Source organism: Muntiacus reevesi, chromosome 11, assembly GCF_963930625.1.
Source record: "Muntiacus reevesi chromosome 11, mMunRee1.1, whole genome shotgun sequence".
Classification (NCBI taxonomy): domain Eukaryota; kingdom Metazoa; phylum Chordata; class Mammalia; order Artiodactyla; family Cervidae; genus Muntiacus; species Muntiacus reevesi.
In genome coordinates, this window is record NC_089259.1 from 14,078,043 (window position 1) to 14,101,898 (window position 23,856).

General features: G+C 42.8%; 1 protein-coding gene across 1 annotated transcript in view; it reads left to right on the top strand.

Annotated features, from left to right (window-relative positions):
* The first annotated feature begins 18,055 nt into the window (after positions 1-18,055).
* The window catches only part of GTF2F2 (general transcription factor IIF subunit 2), a 133,461-nt gene continuing 127,660 nt past the window's right edge, over positions 18,056-23,856 (top strand). Inside the window, exon 1 of the mRNA XM_065901924.1 lies at positions 18,056-18,291. Within this exon, the coding sequence (XP_065757996.1) occupies positions 18,226-18,291 (66 nt within the window). The 5' untranslated portion in view covers positions 18,056-18,225. The remainder of the gene's footprint in view (positions 18,292-23,856) is intronic.

Below are 23,856 nucleotides of genomic sequence, written 5' to 3' on the forward strand. Positions count from 1 at the left end.
ATTGACTGAGGGTGTCTGAGTCAGCCTGGGCCATTGTAACAAGTGCCATAGACAGGGTAACTTCCACAACAGACTTTCATCTTCTTGCTATTTGGGAAGCTGGAAGTCCAAGATCAGGCTGCTAGCACGGTCCAGTTCTTGGCGAAAGCTCTCTTCCAGATCTGCAGATGGCTGCCTTCTCAGTGCGTCCTCACACAGCAGGGAGAGAAGGAGCTCCGGTCTTTCTTTCTTTTACAAGGACCCACTAATCCCATCACAGGGCACCCTCATAACCACATCTCAATCTAATCACCTTCGAAAGACTTCACCTCCAAATTCCATCACATAGGGGTTAGGTATTTCACAATGAGTTTGGGAAGGACACAAACATTCAGTTCACAACAGAGGGGAGAGAAGCCCTGGTCATATTAGCCCTATTTGGGATGATCCTGAAGGGTCATTCTAGCTTCAAAGCTAATAGGGGTTTATGCAAAAGCTACTGTCCCCTGGAACAGTAACTTTCACCTGCTTTGCAATGTACAAGTAGGTTTTTTTTTTTCTTTACAAGTAACTTTTGACCACATGTTCTCATTACCCTCTCTAATCCCCATAAACAACACTGTGAAGGATCACTGTTTTTCTGCTATGAGGATAAGGTAACTGAAGGTCAGAGAGGGTACTTGCCCAGGGCCATATGGCTTATTAAAAACAAGGCGGTGGTGGGGACTTCCCTGGTGGTCCAGTGGCTAAGACTCCATGCTCTCAAGGCAGGTGGCCCAGGGTTCCATCCCTGGTCAGGAAACTAGATCTCACAGGCCAAAACTAAGAGTCTGCATACTGCAACCGAAACCCTGCATGCCAAAACTAAGACCTGGTGCAGCCAAACTAAAAAAAAAACAAACTAGGTTGGAAGTGACATATAAGGAGGGTGAGTGGTTCTGAAAACAAACAAAGAAGCAAAAACACAAAGAAGTGAAAAGGAAATGAAAATGAAAAAACAAACCAGGAAAGAAATGGCAACCCACTCCAGTGTTCCTGCCTGGAAAATCCCTTGGACAGAGGGGCCTGGCGGGGTACCATGGGGTCTCAAAGAATCGGATACAACTAAGCAACCGAGGACATATACCATAGGCAGGATCAGGGAATTTGGCAGCCACAGCCAGACCACTCACGCTTCTATTTTCTATAGCAAGGCTGCACTGTCATTTCTGAGAGTGTTCTCATTTATATGCCAACATGTTCACAAGTTAGATTCCAAGGCCAGAGGCACTCAAAACATCCAAGAGACCTGCAGAATTTTAAAGTGAAAACCCTAATGAGTTTTCAGGGTTTTTTCTCTGGGAAAGTAACAAGCAAAGCTGCTGTAATTCTTTCCCAAGCAATATGGCACCTAAGACACAGAGATGCCAATAGTCTCCTTAGCAACCACCCAAAATTGAGTTGCTAGAAGATAAAATCCTGGTCTCTATTCTTGCAGCAGATCACATGGGGTCAGGTACTGTTTATCTCTCGAGCAGAAACCACAAGTCACTGAGATTTTAATTGCATCCTTCAGATCAGTAAGAAAAGAAACCAGAGAAATGAGGGCAGCTACTAACAAGCATGCAGTGAACATAAAACATTGCGCTAGCTTCTTTGAAGCATGTGCTTTTGTAAAGTGCGCTTCAGAAGCCACTGCTTATACACACACACACACACACACACACACACACACACACTGTCTTAGGGCTTCAAACATTGCCTCCTCTTCATTATAATTCTAAACCCACAATCCAAGTGAATTGGATTGCTTTGGGAAGATTTTTCAGTTACATAGTCGTTTGACCATTATATGTTTGCTTCATCCAGCATTGCTTTTAACAGTCCTGCTTCCTCAAAAGCCGTAATATTGAGCAATCTTGGAGCCAAGGGATGTCTTATAAATCAGTGCTACTCCTTTTCATTAAAATAGGCTTGCTGAGGTAGCAGGTGGTGACTGAGCTTGAAACCAACTGCCGAGTCCTTGATAGATGGGGATTTAAATTACGTTTTCTGTTGTCTTTCTGAACTCTATTTCATATTTTCATTTACTAGTATGTTCTTGGTAAAGTATATGTCAAGTGCTCATTAAGATTTAAAAGGATTGATACCCAGTGGTTTAATTAGTCTAACAAAAAATTTCCCCCAACAAATAATCTGACCCATATTGTTTAATCACATGCGTGTAGATTTACAGGACTGGAGATGTTACAGGCAAAAAGCAGCCTGCTTCTCATATGCATAAAAATAGGAATCTTATTTGCAAGGGTTAAAAAAGGAGCAACTTTATAAAATTGACAAAGGATTTCGTCTTAAAATCAATTTTCTCTTTCAACCTTTGAAAAGAGTCGTTTTGGAAATCTGACCTCTAAGAGAAAGGAAATGACATTTTAAAATAATAGCTTTAGCTTTTCCTTTACTGGCTGCTAAATGAAGGAATTAGACCAAAGGCAGGCGGCCTGGGGCACCTGGGACCAGTAAATAGACACGGAGGTTAGTCCTTGTATTGTACTTCTTTTTTTGTCATAATTTCTTTTACTTTTTTCTGTTCTTTTATTCTCCTCTCTATTTTCTTTTTTACTGCCTAAAGGCCTATTCATGGAATTTAAGAGATAAAAATGTTTCTAGACCTGTGGTTAGTTTTTAAGTAGCAAGTTTTGGCTTTGTCACTTTTTCTAATCCTGTGGCTTACTGTTAGAGACACAACTTTGCAAGACAAGACAATGGATGCCTGGCATGCTGTCAGAATCTCACTGTTTCTGAAATACTGTGAACTTTCCCAGTGATTTGTGAAGCAGTTTTGAAAGTGGAGTCAGAGCACCTTGGAATCCTTAAGGAGGCAATTTCTTGCAAGCTGTCGGTGGCAGTGGTGGGTGTTTTAATGTATATGTGCATATTTCTACTGTAATTTTAGGGAAGTAGTGTTCTGATCTTAAAGGAATTTCTACACACACCCTACCCCACTTTCTCTGGCACCTGCTTTTTCTCTGCGGAGTTTCATGGTACTGTCATCATGTGATGATGGAAGAAAAGCCAGAGAAAAATAATTCTACCTGTCAAAGATTAGATTTTAAAAATGCAAAATTTGAGAGCTAGAAGAGAATTGAAAGTTTCTGACGTGCCTTGTTCACTGCTCTATCCCTGACACAATGAATATTCAAGAAATATTTGTTGAATAAATGAACACATGAATTAACCACCCCCACCCCACCTCCATTCTCAAAGTTTCAAGTGCATGTGAATCACCCAGGGATGTTTAAAATGCAGACTCTGATTCAGCAGGTCTAGGGTAGGGCTTTTAATTCTGCATTTCCTATAGAGCTCTAAAATGATGTGATATTGTCAGTCTGGGGACCACACTTTGAATATCAAGGTTCTATACCATAAGTCTCGGGCTTCCCTGGTGGCTCAGAGGATAAACAATCTGCCTGCAATGTGGGAGACTCAGGTCTGGTCCCTGGGTTGAGAAGATCCCCTGAAGAAGAGAATGGCTTCCCACTCCAGTAATCTTGCCTGGAGAACTCCAAGGACAGAGAAGCCTGGTGGGCTATAGTCTGTGAAGTTGCAAAGAGTTGGACATGACTGAGGGACTAACACACACAAACCATAAGTCTCAAACTTCCCATTATTATTTTCATCTTAAAATATACACAACTGACCTCTCCTATGGGGGCAGCTATTTTGTTTTATTCGTTAGAGATTTTTTAATTGGATTGTGTTATAATTGTTGTATTTACAAATGAGCATTTGGGGACTGCCTGCATGTTCAGTCGCTCAGTCGTGTCTGACTCTGAGACCCCATGGACTGTAGCCCACCAGGCTTCTCTGTCCGTGGGATTCTCCAGGCAAGGATACTGAAGTGAGTTGCCATGCCCTCCTCCAGGGGATCTTCCCGACCCAGGGATTGAACTTGCGTCACTTCTGTCTCCTGCATTGGCAGGTGAGTTCTTCACCACTAGCGCCACCTGGGAACCCCTTGCAGAATGTATGTACGCTAAATAAACTGATTCAGCTAGCTGCTGAGAGACAGAAAGGAACAGGTGGAAAACTAGCCTTGGTATCCTAGGAATGGAAATCATATAGTTTCACTTTCATCACATTATCTTTGAAGTGAGTCATTATACGAGGGGAACGGGTCCTAGGCTTCACATTCACATTTTGAAGGAAGGAGTATCAAAGAATTGGGACATATTTTACTTTATTTTTCAGTGTTAGTACTATTTTATTGAAATTTAGTTGATTTACAATGTTAATTTCTGCTGTACAGAAAAGTGATTCACTACACATATATACTTTCTTTTAAAATATTTTAATACTTTAAAATACTTATAATATCTTTAAAAATTATAAATTAAGATTATAATATTAAATAAAATACTCATAGCATTTTAACATTCTTTTCCATTATGGTGTATCATACTGAATATAGTTCTCTGTGCTATATGGTGGGACCTTGTTGTTTATCTATTCTCTATATAAAAGTTTACATCTGCTAACCCCAACCTCCAACTCCATCCCTTCCCCAATACCCTTCTCCTTGGCGACCACCAGTAGTTTCTCTATGTCTGTGAGTCTATTTCTGTTTCGTAGATATGTTCGTTGTGCCATATTTTAGATTCCACATATGTGATATCATTTGGTATTTGTCTTTCTCTTTCTGACTTACTTCACTTAGTATGATAATCTCTAGCTGCATCCATGTTGCAGCAAATGGCATTATTTTGTCCTTTTTTATGGCTGAGTAGTACATTGTACATATGTACATATGTACCACATCTTTATCCATTCATCTATCAATGGACATTTAGGTTGTTTCTGTGTTTTGACTATGGTGAATAATGCTGCTATGAACATAAGGGTGCATGTTTCTTTTTGAATTAGAGTTTTGTCCAGGTATATGCCTCAGACTGGGATTACTAGATCATATGGTAATTCTATTTTTAGTTTCTGAGGAATCTCCATACTGTTTTCCATAGTGGCTGCACCAATTTACATTCCAACCAACAGTGTAGGAAGGTTTCCTGTCTCCACACCCTCTCCAGCATTTGTTATTTGTAGACTTTATAATGATGGCCTTTCTGACAGGTGTAAGGTGGTACCTCACTGTCGTTTTGATTTGCATAATAATCAATGATGTTGAACATCTTTTTATGTGATTTTTGGCCAACTGCATTTCTTCTTTGTAGAAATGTCTATTTAGGTCTTCTGCCCATTTTTCTATCGGGTTGTTTGCTTTTTGTTGTTGAGTTCTATGAGCTGTTTGTATATTTTGGAAATCAAGCACTTGCCAGTTGCATCATTTGCAAATATTTTCTCCCATTTTGTAGGTTGTCTTTTTGTTTCGTTTATGGTTTTCTTTGCAGTGCAAAAGATTGTAAGCTTGATTAGGTCGGGATATATTCTAAAACCACTGTAGGGTCATAGCCAATGGCAGCAACAGGAAAGTAGGCAGTAACTCACATCTAAAAGTTTGTTCTGGCATTCTCTCAATAGAAGTAGTATAGTTTTCCTTTTTATTCCCTAGTGGAATTTAAATAGCACATAGAAAGTTCATCTAAATTCAACATAGTAACATAGCAGCTGCAACATATTTGCCCCAGTCTGCCTCTTCAACAAGAAGATATTAGTTAAATCCACCTGAATATGGAGAGGAATTTCTACCCCAGCATTTGTCTCTCTACCACTTGTCAACATCATCTCTAGAAGCAATACAGAAAATCAGAACTGTTGAGTGCACTTTGTAAATCATCAGTGACTCGAGAAAATAGAGAGGGAGAAGGAGCAAGGGACACACACACAGAGATCTTTTAGTCACTGAGGGAAGAAATTCTTGGAAAGAATCCTCAGAGTAAATTAATAATCTGAGTCTAAAGAGTCACAGTGATTATTTCATTTAGAAGAAGATAGAAGAGAAAAAGTCCATTGAAACCAATCTGCTTTCGAGTTAAGTGAAAAATGCTCAATTATAACTCTTGTAAGACTGATGGTCAATTCTTCATCTGGGTTCTTAGCGAGAGTCGGATTCATGATTTACAAAGAGCGTGTTTGACCCCAGGGAAAGCAATTAACATCCTTTTCCCAGCAAAGCATTCCTGGCTTAAGGTCTCTGCAAGCTGGAAGTAAAAGAATCAATATAATAAAGTCAGTTTAAAAGTGTGATTTATGTAATGATCTCTGGGTTCAGAAAATAGGCAAATTCTGATTATTTTTATTAATGAGGGCTACATAGGAACAAAAGGATATAGAATAATAAATAATTGCTAAGGGCTTTCTGTCCTGCTAGAGTTGAATCTGCACCTTGAAGCCAGAAAAATAAAATAGCAGTGGAGCAGAAATATCACTAACTGCTGACTCCCCTCTGGAGTCATTCCGTCTCGATCAGTGTTGTCTTCCCAGAGGACAGTAAACAAATAACTTGTTTATTGGTCCCGAGGCATTGCAATGATGTGCCCACATGGGGCAGCTGCTTCCAGAACCGACTTGCTACCCAGCCTAGTTTACCCCCACCCAGAGCCGAACTTTAGTGTAAATTGAATAGCGTTACTTGGCACTTGATTCTCTTTGTTTAGCGAAGACAGTGCCTTTCTTTCTGGATGTCTGAGAGGCAAATGCTGTAAAAATCCATTATGTGGGGAAACAAAAACAGTTTTGCAATCAGCTGGTAGCAAGTTTGGGAGTTCCAGTTTTAACAGGCTCTTCTTGGTGGGTGATCAAAGGATGTTGTGGGAAAAATAAAACAGAAAAGGCTATGACTTTGGGATTAAAAGATAAAGAGGATGCAAGCCTGGGTGTCAGAGTACTGCAGTTTGATTGAGAGCCCAACTCCTTGGAGTACTCCTCCAGCACTCGGGAAGTATTTTGGAATCCAAGTACTCATTGGTCAACTGCCCCGCCTTCATGTGATAAAAACCTTACACCTTCTTCACTCAGGTCTGTTCCAGAGCCCAGTTTTTATCTTCTGTCTCATGGGAAATGATGTTGGGAAAGTTTTTACAAAGGAATGACAGAATTTGATTATAACAGTTGTGCAATCCCTAATGAATTTCTGGGCTTCCCTGGTAGCTCAGCTGATAAAGTATCCATCTGCAATGCAGGAGACACTGGTTCAATTCCTGGGTTGGAAAGATCCCCTGGAGGAAGGCATGGCAACCCACTCCAGTATTCTTGCTTGGAGAATCCCATGGACAGAGGAGCCTGGTGGGCTACAGTGCATAACGTCACAAAGAGTCGGACACAACTGAGCACTGCTGCTGCTAAGTCGCTGCAGTCATGTCTGACTCTGTGCGACCCCACAGACGGCAGCCCACCAGACTCCTCCATCCCTTGGATTCTCCAGGCAAGAATACTGGAGTGGGTTGCCATTTCCTTCTTCAGTGCATGAAAGTGAAAAGTGAAAGTGAAGTCGCTCAGTCATGTCTGATTCTTAGCGACCCCATGGACTGCAGCCTACCAGGCTCCTCTGTCCATGGGATTTTCCAGGCGAGAGTACTGGAGTGGGGTGCCATTGCCTTCTCCGACAGCTGAGCACAGTCATAATGAATTACTGGCTGTAAGCGGTACTCATCAATGGCTGCCAATATCACAAAAAGAAAGAAAGCTAGATGTGATCTGTATCTTACTGGTAGTGCGTAAGAGCACATAGGAACGAAGTTATCTTCACCTCCATCAAAATTAAGCCCAAGTCTGACCACACCTCAAGATCTAACTAGCACTTTGTAGAAAATAAAAAGGAAGGAGAAACATCGTAAATGATACCCTGAAGATACAATGAGTAAAATGCAGAATGTAGCAAAGTGTATACTTGGAGACTTCCCTCGTGGTCCAGTGGTTAAGAACCCGCCTTGCAGCGCAGAAGATGTGGGTTCGATCCCTGGTTGCAGAACTCAAAACCCACTTGCCATGAAGCAACTAAACTCATGACCACAAAAGATCCTGCATGACTCAGTGAGAATTCCCTTTGTGCTGCAACTAAGTCCCAATGCAACCAAATAATTTTTTTTTAATAAGAAAAGTGTATAAAGAACTATACCTAAGAAATGAATCTAATTTCTTTAACAATGAGACAGAGAATGAGAATGAAGAGACATTTCAACCAAACACAGTGTATGGCCCTCATCTGGATCCCAATTCAGATGATAAATTTTAAGTGTTTTTTAAAACTGTGGCAAAATATACAGAATATTTACTCTTTCAAAAATTGTATTTACTTTATTAATATTTTGGCTGCATCAGGTCTTGGTTGCAGCACCTGGGCACTTAGTTCGCTGACCAGGGATCAAACGTGCACCCCCTGCATTGGAAGTGCAGATTCTTAACCACTGGAGCACCAGGGAAGTCCTAGAATCTTTACTCTTAACCATTTTAAAGTGTACCACTCAGGGGCAGTAAGTCCATTCACATTTTTGTGCAACCATCACCATCATCCTGCTCCAGTATTCTCTCATCTTGCAAACTGAAACTCCATACTCATTAAACAATTCTCATCCCCCCTGCCTCCTAACCCACTGTTCTACCATTTTTTCTACTATGTTTTTGTGAATTTGACTACTCTGGATACCTCATGTCAGTGGAATCACACATATTTCTCTTTTTCTGACTGACTTATTTCACTTGGCGTAATGTCATCAAGGTTCATCCATATTGCAGCATGTGACAGAATTTCATTCCTTTCTTAAGGCTGAATAATACCCCATTGTATATATAGAACACATTTTGTCTATTCATTCATCCCTTCTTGGACACTTGGGTTGCTTCCACCTCTCGGCTCTTGTGAATAATGCTGCTGTGAAAAAAAATATTTTGAATCTCTGACCAAAGTGATGTATAATTCTTTGCCCCTTTCCCTGTTTCCTGCTGATTGGAAGATGCCAACTTTGTGGTCCATGATGTAGACAAGGACAACATCAGAGATGGTGAAATAATAAGATGGAAGAACCCTAGGTCTCCAGCAAATATATGGAGCGGTAGTTGTTCAGTCACTAAGTCATTTCTGACTCTTTGAGACCCATGGGCTGTGGCACGCCAGGCTTCCCTATCCTTCACTATCTACCGGAGTTTGCTCAAACTCATGGTCTGTTGAGTTGGTGATGCCATCCAACCATCTCATCCTCTGTTGTCCTCTTCTTCTGCCCCCAATCTTTCCCAGCATCAGGGTCTTCTCCAATGAGTTGGCTCTTCGAACCAGGTGGCCAGACTATTGGAGCTTCAGCTTCAGTGCCAGTCCTGCCAATGAATATTCATGGTTGATTTCCTTTAGGACTGTTTGGTTTAATCTCCTTGCTCTCCAAGAGACTCTCAAGAATCTTCTCCAGCACCACAGTTCGAAAGCATCAATTCTTCAGCACTCACTCTTCTTTATGGTCCAACTCTTACAGCCATACAGGACTACTAGAATAACCATAGCTTTGACTGCTGCTGCTGCTAAGTCGCTTCAGTCGTGTCCGACTCCTAGCGACCCCATGGACTGCAGCCCACCAGGCTCCTCTGTTCATGGGATTTTCCAGGCAAGAGTACTAGAGTGGGATGCCATTGCCTTCTCCGTAGCTTTGACTAAATGGACCTTTTTCAGAGCCATCATCAAATCAGTCGTTACAGAAGAGATGAGTAAAGATAACACTGACAAAGCTATTGCAAGAGCTCTACCTGAAGAAAGGAATCTTGAACTGAACTTTTTTTGGTTTTAAAAGATATATACATATTTGTTTATTTATTTGACCACATCAGGTCTTTGATGTGCATGTGGGATGCTTTAATTGCAGACTGTGGGATCTAGCTCCCTGGCCAGGGATAGAACCCAGGTCCCCAGCATGGGGAGCTTGAAGTTTTACCCACTGGACCACCAAGGAAGTCCCTACACTGAACTTTTCTTGACTCTACCTATTGATAGGGGAGGCACAGCTTTGCTTTAGCTAATATTTTCACCTTTCCTTGCATGTGGACATGTTCCTGCCCCTGATATTTGTAGATTTGGGTGGGAAGTTGGATCCTTCAATAAAGAAGCCTCTAGTTTTTGCTCGTAGCAGGGATATGGCCATAATTCCTCATTGATATTCAGCCCACATGGCTTCCCTGGCTTTGAAATCAACATACTAGTGAGGATCCATCTGTTTAATATGATATTTTAGGACTTAACTGTCATTTGTGATTTTTATCCGGGCACTTTGATCAAGTATTTCAGTGCTGTTTCCTAACTATAATTTTATTTAATATATAAAGTATGATATGACTGTTTTGGTAAATCATATATGAAAACAAATTGAATTTCATTATTGCAATGACAAATTAAATTTTCTCATGCTTTATTTAACACTTTATTCCCAGAGTAATCCCTAATGGGCAATTAAACTGACTTACTGAGACTGAGGGCTTCTAGTAGGCCACAGTAACCATATGTTACATCAGACATAAGACGCTTAACAAAAGCAATTCCACTGAATTATGTCATCCGTCAGGCAAAATACATGCAGAGTCGTGTCTCATCTCCCAGAAGGCGCAAAGCAATGTGTGTTTATGTGTTTCTGTTTTGTTCTGTTTTCTGGTATTGAGTTATCACTTGGTAAATGGTCCTATTTTTTTTTAATTGAAGTGTAGTTGATTAACAACATTTCATTAGTTTCAGATATATAACATGGTTATATATTTTTATAGATTATCTGCATTTAAAGTTACTACAAAATGACTGTATTTCCCTGTGCTATATCCTTGTTGTTTATTTTACACATAGTACTTTGTATCTCTTAATCCCCTCCCCCATCTCCCCCACCCCTCTTCCCTCTCCCCGCTAATGGCTAATTTATTCTCTGTATCTGTGAGTCTGTTTCTGTTTTGTTACGTTCATTTGTTTTATTTTTTAGATTCCAGGTATAAGTGACAACATGTGGTATTTGTCTTTCTCTGTCTGATTTATTTCACTAACATAATAACCTTCTAGATCTATCTACATTGTTGCAAATGGCAGAATTTCATTCTTTTATATGACTCAGTAGTATTCCACTATATATGTACACACACACACACACACACACACACACACACACTTCCCTGGTGGCTCAGTGGTAAAGAGTCTGCCTGCTAATGCAGGATACTTGGGTTCAATCCCTGGGTCAGGAAGATCCCCTGGAGGAGAAAATGGCAACCCACTCCAGTATTCTTGCCTGGAGAATCCCATGGACAGAGGAGCCTGGCGGGTTACAGTCCATGAGGTCGCTAAAGAGTCACACATGATTTAGCGACAACACACACACACCACATCTTCTTTATCCATTCATCTGTGATGGACACAGGTTGCTTCTATATTTTGACTGTTGTAAATAATGTGCTAAGAACCTTGGGGTGCATGTATCCTTTATTTTTTATTGAAGGATAATTGCTCTACAGAATTTTGCTGTTTGCTGCCAAACCTCAGCATGAATCAGCCATTGGTACACATATATCCCCTCCCCCTTGAAACTCCCTCCCTCTCCCTCCCCAGCATGTATCCTTTTAAATTAGTACTTTTGTTTTCTTCAGCTATATGCCCAAGAGGGGAATTGCTGGATCATATGATAGTTCTATTTTTAGTTTTTTGAAGAACTTCTATATTGTTTTCCAGAGTGACTGCCCCAGTTTACATTCTCACCGACAATGTATAGTCCCCTTCCTCCACATCCTCACCAACCTTTGTATTTGTAGACTTTTTGATGACAGCCATCTGACAGGTATGAAGTGCTATCTCCTGGTGGTTTTGATTTAATCATCTCTGATGATTAGCAAAGTTGAGCATCTTTTCATGTGCCAATTGGCTTTAAGTATGTCTTCTTTAGAAAAAAGGATATTCAGGGCTTCTGCCCAGTAAATGATGATATTTTGCTACATAGCAAGGAATCATAAAACCTTGTCAATTTGATCTCCTAAATGTATCTATATTTTCCAGTTCATCTGCTTCTTATCTCCGCTGCCAGCTTCCTAATGCAAACCACTGTCCCCTCCTACACGGATCAGTGCAGTAATGTCTAAACTAGTCTCTTGGTTTCCATTCTGGCCTCTTCCTATCCACTTTTTCCCACCTATAATAGCTAGAGAGATCTTTTTAAAAATGTAAATCTGATTATTTTATACTCAAGCTTAAAACTCTGCTTCAGGGACTTCCCTGGTAGTCCAGTGGTTAGGACTCCAAGTTTCTAATACCAGGGGCCTGGGTTTGATCCCTGGTCAAAGAACTAAGATCCTGCAAGCCATATGATGTGACCAAAAAAAACCCCCAAACCCACTCTTCTTCAGGTGTGTATTTGGGCTGATCTCCTATTCTCTCGCCAACTGGTGGCACGGTCAGCGCTTCCCCACCCACTCACTATACCCTGCCTGCTGGCACCCCCTTGTTCCACAGACGCCAACACACAGGTCCTTGCAGAGTCTGCAGATGCGCCTCCCCTTTTTGCAGAACACTGATGATAAAATAAATTATATTGAACATAGAGATAATAAAACCCCAAAACTCATCACTTCTCAATTATTTTACTGTGATTTACAATTATCTATGCTCTCTACTTATATTAATGTACCCATTAGATGCTTAGTTACCAAAGTTACACTGCAAATCAAGCAAACATTATAAAGCAAGGTTTTTTCTGGGTGTCAGAAAAAGCCAGTTGTTAGATATTTACTAGCACGGCACTACCTGTAATAAAGCTTTTGTGCTTCCTTTCAATTATTTGAGCCAATAGAATTAATGAAGTTACCAAATAGTTTTCACATTGTAAAGTCTCTTTGGTTTTCTCATTTAATCATATTCCAACTCTATGAAGTAGGTATAATAATCTCATTTTATAAGTTAGGAAACAGGTGGAGAGATAATGAAATAATTAGGCCAGGAGGTAGCAGAGCTATACTTGAAGCTGTGACTCCACACTTCATGCTCAACAGTGTACTCCTGCTAACGACACGAAAACTATCGCAGGGGGTATTTTTGTTTGTTTGATTGTGTGTGACTCGGGAAGCAAGGACTCTATCAGGGAAGGTGGGTATTCTGTAAAAGAGAGAACTGAGCAGGTAAAGGAGAGGCAGGGAGAATTCAGAGATGGGGTCTTATAGCCTTGGCATGATACTAAAGCAAAATTATCAACCTACACCATTACTAATGTTACTGACTTACTTACCATTACTAATGCAGGGAAAATCTAATTAATTACCACATTGCCACATCCAGTTTTAATTTTTGGATGAAAATCTTCACGCTAATAACCAACAAATAATAAGTCTGGCTCATTGAGAAGAATTTTGTAAAAGTTACCAAATTCCAGTAATAAGATAAATAAGCACTCGGGATGTAATATACAACATGGTAAATATAATTATCACTGCTATATGTTATATGTGAATACAGTCAGGAGGGTAAATCCTAAGAGTGCTCATCAGAAGGAAAAATGTTTTTCTCTGTTTCTTTGATTTTGTATTTTGTGTGTATTTGAGATGATGGATATTCACTAAACTTATTGTGATAATCATTTCAGGATGCATGTAAGTCAGATCATTATGTCGGGCACCTGAAACTTACACAGTGTTGTATGTCAATTATATCTCAATAAAACTGAAAGAAAAAATTAAAAAAGAAGGATTTTGTGATAGTGTTTTTTGTTTGTTTGTTTTGGCCGTGCCCCATGGCATGTGGGATCTTAGTTTTCCAAACAGGAACTGAACCTGCGCCCCCTGCATTGGAAGCACAGAATCTTAACCACTAGACCATCAAGGAAGTCCCAGTGATGGTGCTGTTTTTGTCCATGTGAATGCCCCTGGAGGTAATAGTTCCTCTTGGCAGAATGTTTCTGAGTAACTACCAACAAAGAAAATTTCTGCCCTACAGGGACATTGGGCCCATATGGGACAGCCAAGGACAAGAATCTGAGAACTGACTCAGCTTCCATTAAGTGAAGTCCCTCAGTCATGTCCGACTCTTTGTGACCCCATAGACTGTGGCCTGCCAGGCTCCTCCGTCCATGGGATTGTCCAGGCAAGAATACTGGAGTGGGTTGCCATTCCCTCAACTCACTTGTAACATCCCCTCTGACTATTGCTTATCTTCTAAAGGCTACCTAATAGAATTGTGGTGTTCTAAATTTACAAAACATGGAGGATTTCCTATTGTCTTCTTGAAAAATTTTCAGCCAACAGTGAGTTCTCGAGCCTTCCCTCCTTGACTTGCATTTGTGCCTTCAGCGATTAAATAAAACTTGACTAGTCAGTCATCTGGGAAAGTAAAGTGGTTTTTTTTTTTTTTTTTTTTTTTGGCCACCCTGCATAGCATGTGGGATCTTAGTTTCCCAGCCAGGGAGCGCACCCTCGCTGCTGCAGAAGCAGTGTCTTCACTGCTGAGTCACCAGGACAATTCTGTATGCAGAATTTTGCAGTTTCTTTTTCAATGCTGAGTTCGGTATGTGTCTGTGATGATTAATTTTATGTGTCAACGTGACTGGGCCTCAGGTTGCCCAAATATTTGGTCCAGCATTATTCTGGGTGTGCCCTTTGAAGTCTGAATGAATTAACATTTGAATCAACAGACTAAGTAAAGTAGATTGTCCTCCTCTATCTAGGTGAGCCTCAACCAATCAGTTGAAGGCCAGACTAGATGAAAACGTTCTTGAAGACAGAAGGCACTCTCTCGGCCTGTCTTCAAGCTGGGACATTTATCGTCTCCTGCCTTCAGATTTGGCCTGGAAATGACATCACCATCTCTCCTGCCTCTCAGGCCTTTGACTTCAGCTTGTCAACCGCACATTTGGGGACGTCTCAGCCTCCATGGGGCTTCCCTGATGGCTCAGTTAGTAAAGAACCTGCCTACAGTGCAGGAGGCCCTGGTTCAATCCCTGGGTTGGGAAGATCCCCTGGAGAAGGGAAAGGCTACCCACTCCAGTTTTCTGGCCTGGAGAATCCCATGGAGTCATGGGGTCACAAAGAGTCAGACAGGACTGAGGGACTTTCACTTTCACTTTCAGCCTCCATAATCATGTGAGTTAATTACTACACAGTAAATGCCTATCATCTAGCTAGTTAGCTAGCTAGCTAGCTGTGTACTTCTCTGGAGAACCCTGACTAATACAGATATTGGTGCTGAGAGTGATCCTAGAGAACCAGAATATTAAGGATGGGTTTTCTGAATTGGTTCTGGGTTTCCGGAATTGGCTGTCTAATCTCATTAAATTTAAAGACGCTAATGACTATTTCCAGTAGTAAAGAGAATACTAATGATCCCTGGCATGATTGGCAATGTGTGCTCTGTGCTAAGTCACTTCAATCATAGATGACTGTTTGTGATGCTATGGACTGTAACCCGCCAGGCTCCTCTATCAATGGGGTTCTCCAGGCATGAATACTGGAGTGGGTTGCCATGCCCTCCTCTAGAAGACCTTCCTGACCCAGGGATAGAACCCGTGTCTCTAATGAATGGAGATAGAGATACCTAACATATCTGCACTGGATATACCTAACTGACTGCAAGTAGAAATCCAGGCAGGGACTTCCCTGGTGGCTCAGCAATAAAGAACCCGTCTGCAGTGCAGAAGAGGCAGGACACACAGGCTCAAGCCCTGGGTCAGGAAGATCCCCTGGAGTAGGAAATGGCAACCCAGTAATATTGCCTGAAAAATCCCATGGACAGAGGAGCCTTGCAGCTACAGCCCAAAGGGTTGCTAAGAGTCAGATACGACTGAGCGGCTGAGCATGAGCCTGGCAATCCCAGGAACCTGTGTGAGACTCCTGTATTAAGGGTATAGGATCATGGCAGAGAAACATAAAGCTGGATCAAGTCTGGCTGCAGGATCTGTTCCCATGTTGGTCTCCAAAGTCAATCTGTGAGTCCATTTCATGGAGCCCACATCCTCTTTTCCTCTAGTGGCGCATTAGCATTCTCTTAAAGCTGGAAGGAAATTTGAAAAGGACAAATAGGAGAAGTCTGTTCAACAATGTCTGAGGATGATTGTTCTTCCCAATCCCTGTAAGCACACACATTTTAAGACTTCCCATAAGCCATAGATCAAGGCCAATGTCCTAATCCTTTACTCTGAAGTTCATTACTAGGGTGATCTAAGCTATGTTAATTCCCTTCTCTTATGGTCATATATTTCAATTTATTCCTTCTTTTTTTTTTTAAAGGAGTCAAACTCTTTTTAAAAATTAATTATTTATGTGTTTATTTATTTTTGGTTGGGCTGGGTTATCATCGCTGCGTGTGGGCTTTCTCTAGGTGCAGTGAGCCAGGGCTGCTCTTAGTTGAGGTTCCTGGGCTTCTCACTGCAGCAGCTTCTCTTTCTGCAGAACACAGGCTCCAGACACACGGGCTTCAGTAACTGCAGCTTGCAGGCTCGGCAGCTGTGTCTCCCGGGGCTCTACAGCACAGGCTCCACACTTGCGGCATACAAGTTTAGTAGTCCCGCGGCATGCGGAATCTTCCCAGACCAGGGAACGAAGGCAGATTCATTTCATACCCACTGCACCACCAGGGAAGTCCAATTTATTCCTTCTGTTTGATCAAAGCCTAAAGCAGCTCTCTTTATCTACCTGTCCTTTTTATATTTTAAGGCCATTTCCTGAGCTATGACATAAGACTGTGATCCTCCTCTTTAACATGTGCCTGATCTCCTATTTGTCCTGTTGGGTTTTCCCAGCTGATCTCAGAGCCCTGACAGCTTTTCCTAGCCCTAGGTTGAACAGACATGGAATTTCTTCAATTCTGTGTATGGTTCTGACGCAGGATTCAATATATCAGTTGCCATTCTTACAATATCTTATTGTTTGTTTCTTTTCATGCAAATGTTCATTCAGTCAAAGCCTATTGAAACCTGACATGGTGTCAGTTTTGTGCCAGATGCTTTGATTAAACAACAAGAAAACCCACTATTTCTGCCTAGGAAGAGCTCATAGTCTAGAAAGCAAAGGCAATATGTAAACAAGTATATTGTAGCTCATCATGCTAAGTATCGTACACTGTGACGGGAAGAAAAAACGATCTTCCTCTGGGGGAGTTGATAGGTCTCATAGGAAGAGACATTTCCATTAATCTTGAAACCTAAGAGTCTGCCAATCAGAAGGCAGTAGGGGAAGAATAGGGCATCTGAGTAAAGGGAGTCCAGTGTGCAGCGGCTCTGAAATAATTGAAGAACATTCTGATATGTTCCCGGAGGTCTGATGGGTTAGGTGGGGTTAGATGTGTGGTGCATTGAGTGCACCAGAGTTTGATGAGGTCAAACTGTGAGGGCCTGTGTGGAGAGGATTGAATTTTACTCTAGAGGCCAGAAGAGAGAGGGGAGACTCTTTAAGCAGGGGGGCTGAACAATCAGATTTTTCTGTTACATGTCTATTGTCATTGACTTCATGAAACGGCTCCAAACTTGTGGACACAGCCGGGAAAGGAGAGGGTGGGTTAACACATATACACCACCATGTGTAAGACAGCTATTAACAGCTCGTGGGGAGTTGCTCTAGAGCAGGGGAGCTCAGGTCAGGGTTCTCTGACAACCTAGAGGGGTGGGATAGAGGCGGGGTTGGAGCGGGGCTCAAGAGGAAGGGGACATATGTATACTTGCAGCTGATTCACGTTGTCTTAGAGCAGAAACTAACACAACATTGTAAAGCGCTTATACTCTAATTAAAAATAAACTAAAAACAATAGCAAACAAACAAAAACAAAGGGCTCTGGGTTTTGGAGTCTTAAAGGGGTGCGCCCTACTCATTTAATTGAAGGTGCTCGGGGTAGACTTTCAATAAAGACCTCTCTGCTAATTCATTTTATTTATTTCTCCTACCTCGTCCTCCAAATGCTATCTTTCTCTCTCCAGGTTTGGACATACACGGACAGCCTTTGTCTCTTTAAACCCCGTTTTTCTGTTTTGACACTTTCTCCTGTTACCCAGACGTGGTCTTTGTGTCTACTGCTGATGTTGGCGCCCATCCCAACCTCTGTTTTAATTACTCAGACACAGCCCCTGGAAATAGCCACGCCCACTCAAGAAGTTGCGCGCCTATGAAGTTTGTCCTCAGTAGCCCGCCGTACTGACGGCCCCAGCGCGCAGGCGCAGTTCCCCGCTCCCGGCGGCGTGTGTTCGTCTTTCCCAGGGCTCCCGGCATCCCGGAAGTTGGACCGCGGGCTCTTCACAGTCAACCTCCTGCCAGTGTTCGCCTTGTGCTTCGGTCCCTCGTCTCGCGGTCCCAGCTCCCGGGGCCACTGCTCTGGGTCCGCAGGTTTCCGCCGGCGACAGACCCATGGCCGAGCGCGGAGAACTCGACCTGACTGGCGCCAAGCAGAACACCGGAGTGTGGCTGGTCAAGGTAAGGTTCGCGTAGCTCCCGCTTGCGCTCCTTTTAAAGTAGTTTTAAGTGACTTGAGGGGAGAAGGAACTGGCAACCCACTCCAGTACTCTTGCCTGGGAAATTCCATGGATGGAGGATCCTGGTGGGCTACAGTGCATGGGGTCGCAAAGGATCGGACACGACTGAGCGACTTCACTTTCTTTCTGTAGTTCCTTTTGGAGAAGGAAATGGCAACCCATTCCGGTGTTCTTGCCTGGAGAATCCCATGGACAGAGGGGCCTGGTGGGCTGCAGTCTATGGGGTTGCAAAGAGTCGGACACGACTGAGCAACTAACACACACACACGCACGCACACACACGACTTGAGACAGTCCCAGTTCGTGCGCCTTTTAAAGCTCATTACGGCTCTCTCGTTAGAGCTTCACTTACCTTGAGAGGCAGGGTTGGTGGTTAGGCTTGTTTGCAGACGAGGACATTGGTTCAGGGACACCCAGTGTGTTTCAGCCAACTAAGAGTCTGAACGTGCCTGGAATGGATCTCCTTGTCCCATGATCTGGATTTTTTGGGCTCCTGTCTTGATGACCCCCCCAGCTTGAGCATTTTACACCAGACCCTGAAGAATTTCTTCATCTCCTTTTAGTGAAACTGACTTCAGTCATCAATCTCTATAAGAAAGTCGAGCGTTTGCTTTCTGGGTAGTTTTTTGAGCCAGAAAGTAGTACTGGTCTCTGCATACCCTGGTGGCTCAGATGGTAAAGCATCAGCCTGCAATGCAGGAGACCAGGGTTTGATCCCTGGGTCGGGAAGATCTCCTGGAGAAGGGAATGGCAACCCACTCCAGTATCCTTGCCTGGAAAATCCCATTCGGAGGAGCCTGATAGGTTACAGTCCATGGGGTTGCAAAGAGTTGGACAGGACTAAGCGACTTCAGTCCTAAAGTGTTCTTTTAGGTTGATGACTCTTATGGAGTTCCCAGGAGAGCTGAGAGAGCTCTCAACTCAGGGAAGGAGAGACCATGGACGGGAGTGTTCTTTTAGAGCTCGACTGGGTCTCAGGTGAAACTGACTGTCAGTAATTTTTTTTTTTTGTAAAGGCAGCGTTTTGATTAACCCTTAGGAAGTACTTACTGGGCTTCCCTTGTGGCTCAGCTGGTAAGGAATCCACTTGCAATGTGGGAGACCTAGGTTCGGTCCCAGGGTTAGGAAGATCCCCTGGAGAAGGGAAAGGCTACCTACTCCAGTATTCTGGCCTAGAGAATTCCATGGACCGTATAGTCCAAGGGATCGCAAAGAGTTGGACACGACTGAGCAACTTTCACTTCTTCATTTAGTGAGTACACTATTTATGCCTTACTCTTTCATATTGGGAACTGTTGTTTCTTAGGAAGTTTTCATAAGACATGTGTATATTCAAAATGTGATTATGACAGTCTTGAAAACTCAAGTAAAATGTAGAGACTGTTAGATTTTTAGAACGCTTTTATCACATGTCTGAGTTCTTATCAGTTAAATCTGAGAGGCCCTTCCAGTCTTCCTCTCTGATGTAGCTCCCTTATGATTAAGTTCAGTTCAGTCGCTCAGTTGTGTCTGACTCTGCGACCCCATGGACTGCAGCACGCCAGGCTTCCCTGTCCATCACCGACTCCCGGAGCTTACTCAAATTCATGCCCATCTAGTTGGTGATGCCTCCCAGTCATCTCAGCCTCTGTCGTCCCCTTCTCCTGCCTGTATGATTATTCACTAGCATGTTGAACCTGTATTAACATTCTTCAAAGCACACGCACAGTCATATTTCACAAGAGTAGGCTTCTTGCCTGTCACACCCAGAACTGTGTTTGGCATAAGGTAAATAGCTCAGATGATGTGAGGTATGCATGAATGAATGAATGAATGAATGAACTCTTATTCTTCATCCTTAGCCTTAATCTCTGGTGCTGATTTGACTTATCACAGTGACTTCAGCGTGATTTAAAATGGTGGAGTAACCAAGTATCTCTCCTCCTGCATGCTCAGTGGAGAGAGATTATTAGGGAGGAAATATCCTTTGCAGATGGAAAGAGCTTGAAAAGATGGATAGAGCTTGAGGCGATGTGTTTGTGTTTGGAGCACAGTAGATGCTCAATAAATGTTGTTTGCCTTACAGAGGTTCGGATGGGGGGCCCAAAGTATCTCCATACCATGGAGAGTGATTCTGAAATGCCAGAGTGAACATGCACAGTAACATGGTGTGGGCTGGAAAACAAAGAGGACATCATGCCTAGAGTAGCGGATTGGGACCAGATACTGATATTGTCACGTTGTGGAATGGGAGTGTTTTAACTCTAGGCTACAGGAATTGAGGAGACTCTCGGAGGATTTTGAGTAAGGCAGGGGTACAAATGATTCTTTTAGGGGGGGAAAGAAAGCTTGAAGATAACCAGAGTCAAAATTAGAAAATTATCACAGGATCCTAGACATTTGATAGTGAAGTCTCAGGAGTTAGGGAAACTTTTTCAGCAAAAGTTATCAGGATGCGGTGACTGACTAAATGAGGATGTAAGAGAAAGTTACAAATCTAAGAAAGTTACAAATCTACAAAGTTAAGAAATTTTAGTGTTCTCTCTTATATGGCCATTTGAATACATTTTATCACTTTAAAAAGAAGTCTTACTAATGATAGTTCAAATTAGAATTTTTTAATTCAAATTAGAATTTGAATAGAACCGCATACAATTTTAAATCTTTTTGCTCTATGTTCATATTTCTTATTATAAATCATGCCTTGAGTTCTGAGCTTTGAGGATCATTTGTTGCAAAATATGTGAGTTCCTAGAGTATCGCAAGTTTATGGGCCATGTTTGTTCATAATTAATTTGTTCATTATTAATTTCATCATTAGACAAGTAAGGAAAAGGATAAATACAGTAAGAGTTATACATACAAAATCTCTCAGAGTTTTAAGCAGTAAAAAAATACGGTAGGATCAGGGAAGACTTCATGCAGAAGCTGACATTTAAGAAGAGCCCATGGAGTTGATTAGTTAGGGAAAAAATTAAAAGTTCTGAGCAGGGCTGGTGAGTGTGTTCAGGAAAAGGCAAATAGAGTGGAAGATTGTGTACCAGAATGTCCACTACCTGTATCTGTTCTGACCAGTGAAATGCTGCAGGGAGGGAGCAATTGGCCAGGTGGTGGTGGTCAGGCTCTCTCGCCCACCCCACTCACACCCTACAGCTGGGATCATTTGTGGCGCTACGCACACGCGTCGTGGTGTGGTCTATATAAGCACCACCTGAAACGCTCCTGTAGTCGAGGTGAGTCTAGTTGAGTCGGGCAGTCGTTGCTGCTGCTGTGTCAGCCATTAGAAAATAAAGCATGTCTGTGTTGCTGCTGCAAATAAAGACTGTCTGCGGTCCCTGCAGTGCCTCGCATCTTCGTCCAGCTTCCCCGCTCGTGCCTTGCCCACCCTGGGGTCAGCGAACAGTGAGATGCAGCAAGACAAAGGCCATTTCTGGAGTTCTGAATACCTTAAATCTACAAGAGAACGATGATCTAAATAAGTTTTGATAGATAATAGACATGACTGGATTTAACTTTACAATAGATGTTGCCTGCTAAAAAAAACATAACCTACAATTTTTCCCTGGTCGGAGAGCTCACCCCTCGTAGTGGCGTTACCCGGTTCCTGGTGCTCAGTCTTTGCCACTGTCAGGCTGCCAGCCGGTCACAGTGCTACTGTTGCACCCTGTACCACACGATGATCTAAAAGTGATATTTAAGAACATTTTAGCATAGTTCTGTTGTTTGGCTTCCAACATTTAGACTTCCGGAAAAGTCATCTTCTCTAGTTCTGATTGGCTGGAGGGTTAGGTACCTGGTGGGGAAGAGGAGAAGATGAAACGCGCAGTGTGCTTTTAGGAGTGGTGGGGTTTTTGTAAGTAATGAATATCCTATCAGAACTTGAATGATAAGAAAACTATCTTTCTTGGAGGAAATGGACAAGTGGAGGTATTGACAATCATTGTGGTAGGTTCACTCAACAGCTTTCTGGCCAGCATAAAGATGTGTGTCAGGTCCCATCAGCCTTCCTCCTGTGAGCATTTTGATTGATGTTTGTTGGAGGATAGAATCAGGACCGAAGGGATGGACATCATCCTCTGTCAATGTTGGGTCCTCCATTCAGTAGCTCAGTTGGTAAAGAATCTGCCTGCAATGTAGGAGACCCCGGTTCGATTCCTGGATCAAGAAGATCCACTGCAGAGGGGATAGGCTACCCACTCCAGTATTCTTAGGCTTCCTTTGTGGCTCAGCTGGTAAAGAATCCGCCTGTAAGGCGTAAGGCGGGAGACCTGGGTTTTGGGTTGGGAAGATCTACTGGAGAAGGGAAAGCCTACCCACTCCCGTATTCTGGCCTGGAGAGTTCCATGGACTGTATAGTCCATGGGGTCGAAAAGAGTCAGACACGACTGAGCGACTTTCACTTTCATTCAACACTTCAAAAGCCATCAAGCTTAGCTTTTCTTTTTTCACAGACAAATAAGCAGTTGGACATTGGCAGCCAGAGAGAAAGCTATCTACCAGGGAGAGATGAAACTGGAATGGGTGATACCCCAAAGCCTTGCAGGAGAAAAAGAAACTTATAATGTGCCAAGTATTTTACAAAGCAAACCTGTGAAGTAGGTACTAATTATCTATATTTTTCAGATGGTAAAGTTGAGGCTTAGGGAGGTTAATTATCCTGCCCAAGCATGGAACAGTGATTCAAATTTAGGTCTGTTTGGCTACAAAGCTTATGCCAGGAATAGGAAGTATCCTTTCCCCCACCCCTGCCCCATCCCTTGGGTCTCTTTAATGAGTCTTCTCCCTGGAGAACAGAAGTGGGGGTGGGGGGGTGGGGAATTTGTTTTTATGGCGTTGGGTCTTGTCAGCTCAGTACGTTGACCTTCAGGAGAACGTGTGAGGAAAAGCTGCCTGATGTCTATTGGATTCCCAGGGAGGCTGGTTCTGAGGTGATGAGCATGCAGGGGTTCGTTATAGAGTGCCGTTGGGCTCATCCCCTGTGGAAGGAAAAGGACTCAGGCAGGATTGGGCACAGGGTGGTTTGGCCCAGGAGGAGTACGTGATCGTGTCAACTCTTCAGTGGAAGCACTTCCGAAGAGAGCTAAGGACTGCGGGCTGTCTGTGGCCACACTCCCAGCAGCTGGAGGGATCAGGCCTTCGTTCCTAAATGAAGAAATGGCTGCCACGTCAGTGTCCACACAGAGCTCTTAATTTGCTTGTTTACTCTGGGAGAAGCATGGCTTTGGAGACTAGTTGTTGGGGAACTAGATACTTGATGAATCAAAGCTGGCAAACAAGCTTGGGGGAGTAACCTCTGTATATACCACCTTGGCCCCTTGGCTTCAAAGACGCAGTTGACCTTACTTGAGTGAGTGGGCGGGCAGATGGATTTCTTCCACAAGCTTTCAGTGACCACCAGTCATTTGTTCTGTGCTCTGAGTGTGTTACTGTGAGCAAGAATGGACAGGGTCTGTACTCTGTAAACTAGAGTCTGTAGGGCGCTCCCTGAGACAGACATCGGGCAGTACTGGTCCTAATGAAGACAGTT